Source organism: Nicotiana tomentosiformis, chromosome 9 (genome assembly GCF_000390325.3).
Source record: "Nicotiana tomentosiformis chromosome 9, ASM39032v3, whole genome shotgun sequence".
NCBI lineage: Eukaryota > Viridiplantae > Streptophyta > Magnoliopsida > Solanales > Solanaceae > Nicotiana > Nicotiana tomentosiformis.
In genome coordinates this window covers 97,053,334-97,065,663 of record NC_090820.1, presented here as the reverse complement: position 1 = coordinate 97,065,663, position 12,330 = coordinate 97,053,334, and the positions used below count along the sequence as shown (strand labels likewise).

General features: G+C 33.1%; 1 protein-coding gene across 1 annotated transcript; it reads left to right on the top strand.

The window, feature by feature from the left end:
* Positions 1 to 10,414: 10,414 nt before the first annotated feature.
* Positions 10,415 to 11,314, top strand: LOC138899245 (uncharacterized). The gene has a single exon (XM_070185388.1). It carries the CDS (start codon positions 10,415 to 10,417, stop codon positions 11,312 to 11,314), a length of 900 nt encoding a protein of 299 aa, XP_070041489.1.
* The last annotated feature ends 1,016 nt before the right edge of the window (positions 11,315 to 12,330 follow it).

The window sequence follows — 12,330 nt, the reverse complement described above, 5'->3', positions numbered from 1 at the left end:
AGAGATATGAGAATTCAGGTGGTATTCTTCAGTAATTTACTACACATGGAAAATATAATCATCTTCCTTGATTTAAAAGAAAGATATGCCAATAAAAATAACACTTTGATTCAATATTTACCCACTCAATAGGTAATGTTTCGCTTGCCATGTGACGAGGAATTATCATTTCTTGTGTTTGAATTGTTTAATATTTTTGCTATATGTTTATCCTCCCCATGTGATGAAATGCCACTCTTTCACGATTCGACGCTTGTGGTGTGATGTTAGATGTGACTGAAAGATAAAGTAGGTCAATGTCTTTGGTGGATTAGCATAAAATACATTTTATTGGGTTTTGTGTAATTACATCAACTACATCCTTCACGCATCTGTGAACATTTTTATTGTATTTACAATGGCTTTTTGTTCCATTATGATAGACTAGATTTTTTATTCTTAAGTCTTGCAATATGGAAAACTGAACTGTTGGACTGAAAGTATGAATGCCAACTCTGTACTACTATTGCTGCCAGAGTTCTTACTGCTCTTAAGAAGTTAGTGTGTACGAGAGTGATAAAACAAGGGCTCTGTTAAATTTCATCTTCCACTTCCTGTACAAACTTTTTATGGCATTTAAAATGTAGCTATATTATTTTTGTCTGCCAAAGTTATGTGACCCACAATTAAGGGTGACAAGTGGGCGGTCCAGGCCCGGGACTGCGGGCCAAACGGGCCAGGACCGTTTGGCCCGATTTAGTGGGCCTGGACCGGTCTCGTGGGTCGGTCTTATGATTTGGGCCCGCTAGACCCGAGACCATTTAGCCCGTCAGGGCGGTCCAGGCCCGTGACCGGATCGGTCCCTTAGTAGGCCAAACGGTCCCAACGGCTATTTTTTTTTTTTAAATATAGCTGTTGGGCTGTCAAAAATAGCCGTTGGCTATTTATAAAATAGCCATTTAACCCCCAAAACTTTGTTTTAATCCCAAACTTTTTATAATTATACTTTTTCCCTATTTTCAACTATAAATACCCCATCATTCTTTCATTTTTTCTTACAAAATCATCAATCTCTCTCTAATTTTCTTCTATAATTGCTACTATTGTTTACTTTATTGTTACTAAGTGTATAATATATAAGCTATATTCGATATATTTATATATAGCTTATATATTATAGATTTAGTATATATACTATACTATACAATATATACAACTTATATAAGCTATATAAGATGTATATATAGTTTATCGAATATAGCTTATATATATATATATATATATATATATATAGACACACATCGATATATATACATATATATACTATACTATACTATATGTACATCTTATATAGCTTATATACTATACACTTAGTATATATATATATATATATATACACACACATCGATATATATACATATATATACTATACTATACTATATGTACATCTTATATAGCTTATATACTATACACTTAGTATATATATATATATATATATACACACACATCGATATATATACATATATATACTATGTTTTAGTAGTAACATGAAATGACCAAAGTATGATACTTTAATCAAGTTTTAGCTCAACTCAGTTTTAGTTGAAACTGTAATCTGAGTTGAGCTAAAACTTGATCTTCTATCATTCCATATTTATAACAACTAAGAAGTACCATACTTTGGTCATTTCATGTTACTACTAAAAAGTATATATATATAGTATAGTATATATACTAAATGAGATGTATATATAGTATAGTATAGTATAGATATATATAAATTATATTCGATATAAAATGTATATATAGTATAGTGTATATATATATATTAAATAAAATTTAGGTCACAATTATATAATAAAATTTACAAAGCATTGCTTTAGATATTTTTTTTAACATCCTTTTGTCTCTAATATCTTTTTTTTAAAAAAAATAAAATCGTTGGGCCCACTTAGCTCATTTAGCCCGCGGGCCGGGACCGTTTAGCCCGGGACCAAATGGTCCCAGTCCCGGTCCCAGGCCGGTCCCTACAAAAAGACCGTTTAGCCCGGGACCATTTGACCCGTTTAATTTGGGACCGGCCCAGAACCGGGACCGTTTGAACCAGCCCATTTAACCCGTTCAGGCCCGGGACCGGCTCACTTGCCACCTTACCCACAATAGTGTACTGTTGCCCGCACTTGGAACATAGTAATTCATATAACTCTTGGCCATTAGTCGGCAAAGATAATTTACTTTCTCAGGTTTAGTTGACCGCAGCTGTAATGCACACAATATAAAATATATATACATAATCGTGTAGACTCTTTTTCAATTGACCACAGTTGTAATGCACACAACATAGCACATATATGATATATACATATATAGACGATTTCAAATAACACAGATAAGTAACTATGGCTATAGTATAGTATAAGTTACTGAGATAAGTAACTATGGCTATAGTTAGTGGCGGATCCTGCCTATTACATGTGGATTTTCGGGAACCCAATAACTTTTATATATATACCCTATATATATATTACAAAATCCACTAAATATTCATAAATATTTGATTGTAAACCCATTTACTTATTGTACACGATGTTAGTGAAGAATTCATAACATATCTTTATGAACACTGAGAAAACTTAATTTTTTTCATACCAGCATAGTTGGTTCGGGCAATTCGTTTTGCTACAATTATTGGATATTCATCAACCTGTACAGCTAGTATGTTTCCATCAGTCTCGGTGAAGATAGGGTAAAGATAGTAAACTGCAAACTAAAGGAAAAGGAACGAACAATAAGTGGAGCTATGTTAAGACATCGCTACAATTCTAATAATGTCACTAAGAACAACAAAGAGGAGAATGTAAATATGAAAATTACAGTGCTAATTCGGTAAAACATCTTAGCAACATTTTTAATTTGAAATGCTTAGTCAGTTAGTTGTTTATAATAGATAGTAAGAGGATATTACAATATTGCCGAATGGACTTCTCTTCAACGCTGTATATGAAATACGAGGTATCTCAAAGTGCTAAAAATAAATTGAACTCTAAACACATATCGATATTTTTTTTTCAAACATGCATGTGCAAGTCAGATACAATTACTCACACACACACACACACACACACACACACACATATATATATATATATATATATATATATATATATATATATATATATATATATATATAATTCACGAGTAAATTAAACAAAAGAATAGGGAACAGCAGATACCAATCAAATTTTCATTTCCAGTAAACAAAGGAAAAAATGGCGAGAGACCTTACCTGAACCCATAGATTCAACGGAAGCCAGATACAAACAGTAATAGCAGGGGAGTGTTAAACAAGAAAAGAATGCAGAAAACTCATACAATTTGAGAAATTGAGAAATCAATAGTGACAACTTGGAACCAAATGGAGAAATCTATGAGGAAACACTACAAAATATCTGTTAAATTGCGACGGTTTATTTATACGGGTTATACAAAACCCCCACTATACATTTATTTTGTGGTGTTTGTGCCAATCCCCAGAAAATAATTCTTTATGTGGCAGCTTATTTGTGAGGGTTGTAGAAGACCCCCATTATATATTCTATTTGTGGCGCTTTTGTTCTAACCTTCACAAAATTATTCTTATTGTGAAGTTTCTTTTGTAAAAGTTTTTGAAACTAGGTGCCATCACGACATCCTACGGAGAAAAATTGAGATCGTGACAAAATTTTACAATTAGAAAGAATAGGGCAGTAGTAGCTAAATAGTAGAATGAGACAAAAAAATATATAAATAAAGCAATAAAGATCTTATTGATAAATGTTTATATGTTTTTATGCCTGGCGAATAGTAAGAAATAACTTATCTTAAGGCTATGTACAAAATATAGGCTCGAAGGCAAGTATAAATCATTGTTGTGATATAGTATGCTTTAGATTGACCGTAAACAACACCTTATGTGAGGTAATACGTCAGGCGCGCGCGATATTTACCTGAAAGATATTTAAGTTATATAATTATATACACATAATTTTTGTTTTATCATTTTATTTGAGATAATTTAAATTTTGAAAGGATATAAATAATACTAACAAAACTAAGCACTTGAATTTTCGTTATTTTCATCATACCAATTAAAATATTATTGCATTTATCTAATATAGAGATTTTAGCAATTTTATTGATGCCAAAAATATTTTTGTTATTAAAATAAAATTTTAATTTTCTCAACTAGTTTGGTTTTGTTGCTTAAAATTTTCATTCTTGTTTGCTCCAAAAACAGACGCGGTAATTTCTCCCTCCCGTTTCAAAAATTTTTCCAAATCTTTCCCTCTTTTAATTCCACTATGCCTCAAGGTTTTCTCTTTTCAACAATTCGGCTGAACTGCCTTCTTCCTTGTGAATTCCTTTCGCTTCAATTGCTTCAGGTGTGTTCTTTCTTCATCTGCTTCAATTTTGATCTAGTTTAATTACGTTTAAGTATTATTCTTCTTCTCAATTTATGGCTCCTACACTGACTTTTGAGATTAAGGATTACGTATTTTTCGTTGCCCCAATGTTTTAGTTTAATGATTTTTTATTCAATTATTTTCAGGCTTGAAGGATGACATGGGTTGTTCTGAAGGGAAGTATCTTTTTGAGAAAATCAACTTTAGAATGCCGCTACTCGTATTAAGGTGGTTTTTTTCTTTTCTCTTAACTCAATTTGTTTTCTTTATCTCAGTAGCCATGGAATTTGTGATTTTCAGTTGTAGTTTAGTTATTGCTTGAACCAATAATAAAACCTTTATGGACAATCTGCCTTGGAATAGTCCTTTTTGAAGAATATGATTGAGTAAATATTGTTAAATATATATGCTTCAAAATGTATGAATACTTTAAACAAACGGTACCTCCGCTATTAGATTTTTTACTTTTGGTTACAGATTAGCCAGTGTTTCTGTAAAGAGCTTTTCACTTAACGTAAAGCTTTTTCAAATTCCAACCATAATTTAGTTATGTTGTGTGATGTCAAAATTGCTTAAAGAGACCCATATATTAATCATTGTGCGAGAGCACATCGGGATTCTTGAGACAGGGTATTTGCTAATGTTATCTCTAACATCTACATTGGTAAATCTCAAAAAACTACATGGTCTTTAGTATCTCTTTTACTTGCTAAGGTCTTACAGTGAACTTTAATCTGGGGAATTTTGGGTAGGTTAATTATTAGTATGGCAAAGGGCCAAATATACTCCTCTACTTTCGAAAATGGTCTAAGAATACCCCTCGTTATACTATTGGGTTATCTATACCCCTACAGTCATACTTTGGGTTTAAAAATATACCCCTCATTTAAACGGAGGGACACGTGTCATCATCTTGTTGGTCAATTCTAAATATCTTCTAATTAATTAAAAAGACTCATTAATCATACCCGAAAATTAATTTTTTTTTTTTTGTAAAAGCTGGAAAAAACTGAAATTATTTTTACTAAAAACTGAAAAAAATGAAAATATTTTTTTTTTCAATTTTTACAAAAAAACTGCTTTAGAAAAAATTACAAAATATTTTCTAAAACAATGTTTTTGAAAAAACTGAAAACAAAAGCTGAAAATCAATTTTCTAAAGCAATTTTATTTTGTAAAAACTGGAAAAAAAAATGAAAATATGTTTTTTCCCAGTTTTTACAAAAGAATTACTTTAAAAAAAACTAAAAAATATTTTCTAAAATAATATTTTTTAAAAACTGAAAAAAAACTAAAAAGCAAATTTCTAAAGCAGTGTTTTTGTAAAAACTGAAAAAACAAATATTTTTTTTTCAGTTTTTAGTTAAAAATATTTCAGTTTTTTTCAGTTTTTAATTGCTTTATAAAATTGCTTTTCAGTTTTTTTCTTTTCAGTTTTTACAAAATTATTGTTTTAGAAAATATTTTTCAGTTTTTTTAAATCAGTTTTTTGTAAAAACTGGAAAAAAAAATATTTTTGTTTTTTTCAGTTTTTAGTAAGAATGTTTTTTTAGTTTTTTCCAGTTTTTACAAAACAAATAATTATTTTTCGGGTATGGATAATGGGTCTTTTTAATTAATTAGGAGATATTTAGAATTGATTAACAAAACGATGACACGTGTCCCTCCGTTTAAATGAAGGGTATATTTGAATCCAAAGTATGACTGTAGGGGTATAGATAACCCAATAGTATAACGAGTGGTATTCTTAGACCATTTTCGAAAGTAGAGGGGTATATTTGGCACTTTGCCGTTATTGGTATACCACTGATGCTTAATTTATTTTGAAAAAAGACAGTGAACTATAATTTTCTATATGGTTACTAGAGATAGAGAGCGAAGAACCTGAGCCTTACATTGAAGCATCTCAAGCACAAAAGGTGTATTATGTAGATGATGTATTGTGCATCCATAGCCAAAAGATTTAATTTGTATGATATGTGAGAAGAGATGGAAGAAGAAATATACTAGAATGAGACATATCAAGAGCAAGAACTTGAACACTTTTTGGCCATGTGACGAGTATGTACAACTAGTTACATACCATCTAATTGATGATGTAGTAAAGGAAAATGTTGTTTCTGACTTTATTAAATATGTGCCCTATCTGAAGGTAACAATAATTAAGTAGTTCTTATTTTTATTTTTTTTGGTTTATAGGTATGCTTAGAATGATATTAATATTTGGTTTAAAAGTATGTTTAGAAATGGTATTCATATATGATTCACCCCTTTTTATTTGATTCACCTCTTTTTAAATTTATGGTGTTCATGTGTTCCCTTTAAGAGGATCTCTTACTATGAAGTAGTTCAAGAGACAAAAAGCTTTGTTGAAGCTAACTTGATTGGATGTTAAATTTATGCAGATTTGGTTTAAAGGATTGATGTGCTTGAATGATGACACCGAGGGGTAAGTTATGTTTCTTAACTCTTCTCCTAAATTTTCAATTCTTTTACTTCTTTTCCTAGATTATATCAAGTAACCAAATTTGTTTCATATTTGTAGTTGTTAGTTCCTCTATAAATGAGATATTGAGGTAAGCTAGTAGAATATATTTTTTATTTATTCCAGAATTATTTTTGCACTTTTTGTTTCTTTTGTTTGAAGTTAGCTCCAAAAGATTTTGACTTTGGTGTGGTTTCGTTTAGTTTGATAAATTAATTATTGGTTTATTTCACAGTTCCAGCATAGTGATATGCAGAGTGAGTCTGCTTCACTCATGGGCGGAAGAGTATCACGAGGTGACAACAATACAGATCACCAAGCAAATACATGTCACTTTTATATATTTATTTATTGTTGACCTACTCTAGATTGTAAAATGTTTAAGCTATCATATACCGTATGTGTTGTATAACCTTAGTTTGATATGAACTTGAATTTGTGATGTTGGTTTGTTTAGATACTTTTAATGGAATTAGATTTACGGTGTATTTATTGAATCCTAGAACTAAAATTTTGAATAGAAATGGCAATTATAAGCTGCCAGTATTTAATTTTTTTTAAAGATTGAGATAGAAATTGTGAGGGTTTATAACTCTCACATAATATTTTTTTAAAACATTGAGATCATATTTGGAAGGTTATAAACCGTCACTGATTGCCTCTAAAATACTCCCACAAATTATAAATTGATTTTGTGGCAGTTGTCGTGGAGGTTCTTAAAAACTCCCACAGAAATGCTTGTAGCAAAGGTAACTGTGACATTTTTTAAAACCGCCACAATTTATTTTGTGGAGGTTCTTAAAAACTCCCGTGGAAATACTTGTGGCAAAGGTAACTGTGGCATTTTTTAAAACCGCCACAATTTAAATTAACCCCCACAAAATGAGCTCTTTCTTGCAGTGAAAGAAAAACGAATTCAAGGTCTTAGAGAAATACAGTATATTGGCAAGGAAAAGAATTGACTTCGAGGACTTAAAGAAACAATGGAAGGGAAGAAGATGATTACCTTAGTCTCTAGCATACCTTTTTTTAAACTCTAAAACCATAAAAGGGCATCTGAAAGCTAAAAAGATACTCAAAGCTGTAAAAAAATTCTTCGTTGAAAAAAACAATTATCGTCAAAATCGACCACAATAGTTTTGGCAGAATTTTTTCAAAGATGCATCTAGCGTTTCTAAGCAGACAACTGATACGACTTCTACAGTTTTCTCCTATTTGCAACTAATGACCATTGTGCACTGTGTATTTGTCTGTATTTTCTGGAATCTGCGTGCCGAATACATGTAAAACATTTATTTACTTTTCAGAGCATAAAGAAGAGACCGAATATATTACCTGTTACGTTGTCGTTTATTTATGCCTAAAGAGGAACCTAAGAACTTATTTATTGGACGATTTCAATTAAACAGTCCAATAAACTATATATGGCTCAACAAAGTGGATAGGTATTTGTACAAGACATACAACTTGTTAAGATTTGTTTACATAATTAGCAGCTTTATTACACACTTTTCAGCCAAGGCAATGAGGAAGGCTTTCTTAACTTTGATTTCTTGGTTTGTCTGATTCTCATCGCAGTTGGTATCTCTCTCCTCTGTTCCTCTCTCATTTTGAAATAGAAATTCCAATAAAGTACATGGCCCAAAGTAATCAAGTAGGTAAGACGATAGATTATGCAGTGTCTGGTTAAACATTTCTAGTTTCTTTTTTTTTGGGAAACTGTAACAAAGGTAATCAACCAAATAGAATGCTAGCAGACTTACTTGTATCCATAACAAAGATTTCGCGCCATTTGCTACTGTTAGGGCCAGCATACTTAACGGAGACACAACTCACCACAACGGCAATTATGTATGTTTAACATATATTGTATGTGTTTATAATTTAAATCAATATGCACAGCCCCAGAATGTAAGAATAATAATAAATTTAGATGTCACAAGTAACTATGTGTAAAATAAGGGTTACCAAATTCTGTATTATGCTGTTGCTGGTGAGATCTGAAAAAGGTACAGTATTCAACTTCGTGGAGGAGGAAGCGGTGGGTCTTCTATATTGGCATCTTTCCTCTCTTCGACAATAGTAAATCTATCGATAACCCATTCGAATTGGTTGATAGGTACTCGGTAGGTAAAGGGACTCTCACTTTTGCAGTAGATATCAAGTAAGTACAGAACGGGGTGAACTTGTCGGCATACTTTTCTGTCTTCCACGTACAAAATAGCGTCGACCTGCTCTTCCTGTATTTTAAATTTGTTAATGGAAAACAGGGAGAAATCAAAATCGAAAAAAGTCGAAAGTATTCGTTGAGGCTACATAAAACTCTTCTCCACATTATGCCTCATTTACCACTTTTTGGAAAGCTTTACTCAAGATTTTCTTCCCTATTTTTTCTTCTAACGAGAGTATTGAAATAATTCTCTTTTGTAGCACAAAAATTCATTTATCTTTAACTGCTTGCAAGGTAGATCTATGTGGGCATGCAACGCACATAAATTCATTTCTTAGGACGACTAGCCAACAGGTTACACAATTGAATTAGACTTTCATGTTGTAAAAGTAGCCGAGACCAATTTTGCTGATGTTTAATAAGTTATGTGCCGTTGTATTTTGCTGATTTAACAAACTTCATATGAGAATCAGATAGGGAACCTGTTACACAGCCTCAAAGTGCTCAGAATAACAAGTCACGTGTCTGACACAAATTCCAATAATATCAGTCAAAGAAACGGCAGAGGGAACAAATGGCTATCAGTTCCTCCGGTCACAGTATAAGTCAACTCCTTACAGCTGTTAAAGTCGCTGCATTGTTGCACTGCACACGCAACAGTGTAGCAGTCACATTGTGGAGCATACTATGTACTAGATACTTTCTTACATCATCCCAATGACCTCACTTATATATTACCAACATGATCAAGGGAAAACATACGCTTGCAAACCCTAAATCATTAAGTCTCTCTCAAGTGTGCTGCCGCCTTCATTGACTCCAAGGCTTGAAGAACAAAGTAACAACAGAACAAAGGACCAGATTCGAGCACTGAGTTTATCGTGTGTCCTTAGTATTGTTGTATCTTTGTTAATGTTATTCACTTGTAATTCCTACTCAGCTTAGTTAGAAGCATCTTGTATGATAATTTCTGTAAACTATAAACCGTGTGTTTGTGTTTGGCTAGAGTTAGTCAAAGTGGTGAGCTTTGTAATAGAGTTATTGCAAGTAGGTAAGAGATTAAGAGTTTAATTCCTAGGTTACAATAGGTTGTAATCTAATATTTGCTCAGTTAGTGAAGTTAAAATCCTACGAGTGTAGGTTGTGATTTTTAATCTCGTGAGTTGTGAGTATTCCACGTAAAATATTGCTGTGTCATTTACTTACTGATGTGTGTGTTTGTTCTATGGGAATTGACAGAGAACTAGGTTCTCTATACAATCTAGTTGACTCTTAGTTTACATCAATTGGTATCAGAGCAGGTTCTTTCTATAAGGCTAGCACCTAGAAAGGATCCACATGGCTGCTCCACCAAACTTTGAAGAAGGTCAATCAACCTACAGACCACCAAGATTCAATGGACAATACTACGGATGGTGGAAGACAAAGATGCATGATTTTATCATGTCTAACGATTCAGAGCTTTGGGGTGTCATTTGCGATGGACCCTTCGTCCCTATGAAGACCATTGGCGAGACAATAGTGACAGTTCCAAAGACAAGTAAGGAGTACAACGATGCCGACCGCAAAGCTATAGAGAAAAGCTTCGGAGTAAAGAAGATCCTCATCTGTGGTATTGAACTAGACGAGTATAACATAATTTCAGCTTGTCAATCTGCCAAGGAGATCTGGGAGGCTCTCCAAACTGCATATGAAGGAATAATTCAGGTCAAGCAGCCAAAGATCGACATGCTCACTACTGAGTATGAACTCTTCAGGATGAAGGATGATGAGTCCATTCAGGACATGCACACTTGCTTCACTTTCATCATCAATGAGCTCCACTCTCTAGGAGAGATCATTCAAAGGAACAAACTGGTCAGGTCAATACTCAGTGTATTACCCGGTTTTTGGGAGAGTAAAGTCAATGCTATCACAGAGGCAAAAGATCTGCAAAAGCTGACTATTGACGAACTCATTGAAAATCTGAAGACCTACGAAATGAAGAAAAAGAAGGATCATGAAAGAAGAGAACCCAAAAAGGAGAAGAACATGGTTCTCAAGGAAAACAACAGTGACTCAAGTGGTGATGATGCTGACATGGCATATTTGACAAGGAGGTTTCAGAAAATGGTTTGCAGAAATGGAGGTATTCCGAAAAAGGGCAGTTCTAGCAGACCAAAAGGCTATGATTGCTGTCAGAAATGCGAGAAGCCAAGAAATATCATCAAAGATTGTCCTCTCCACAAGCAAGACTAGTACAAGCACAACACATACAAAACAGCCAAGAGGAACCCGGTTCTTAACCGAAAATTTAAGAGAAAAGATGCCGTTGACAATGTTGTGAAGTGAGCTCTTGCTGTATGAGGAGATTCCTATAATGAATCTAAGAGAGATTATGGACAAGGCGACACCTCCATGATGGCCGTTGAAAGAGAAGCAACTGAATATGACTCCATCTTTGCCATCATGGCAAAATCTGACGAGGATGAAAATGAAGATGACGCTGAGGTAAACTTTCTAGACGTTCAAAGAAATTTGAAGTCTTACTCTCAAAAGAATCTTTTATTCTTAGAGAATGTTCTGATTGACGCTTATCATAACCGTATCAACGATAAAAATGTTTTAACTGTGGAATTAGGAGAGGTAGAACATGAGAGAGATGATTTGCTAGTAGTAGTTGTTGATTTGAAAGAAACCATTAAGGATTTAAAGAAAGAAAAGGATGCTCTAACTGAGAAAATTGAAAAGGTAGAGCATGAGAGAGATGACTTATTGGTAGTAGTTGTGGATCTAAAGGAAATAGTAGAAGAATTAAAATGGGAAAACAGTTTTGGAAACGCTTCAAAAGGTAAGGAAGTGGCGAGTGAGGCACACTTTAAACTTAAAAATGAGCTCAAAATGGTAAAATTAAGTCTCTGTGCTGAACTTGAAAGAAATAGACAACTTCAGAAAGATCTAAGCAGGTTAAAAATGACCTAGATAAATCTCTAAAGTGGACCTGGTCCTCTAATACAGTCACTTCCATGTATAAAAGTAACGGGGGGAACATGCAGGGAATTGAGTTCCAAAAAGAAAAGGCATAACCCACATAGCAAGTATGTTACTGTCCCTGATAACTGGCTTTGAACTCATTGTGGTAACACTGGGCATTTTAAAAACTCCTGTAAAGCTAGATTTCAGTCCCAATAGAAAAACAAAGTTTTTGTTGAAAATGTACCTACTGCTAAGGAACCTGGTCCCTATAATAAAAAATGTGTGATGCCTGCTTGAAC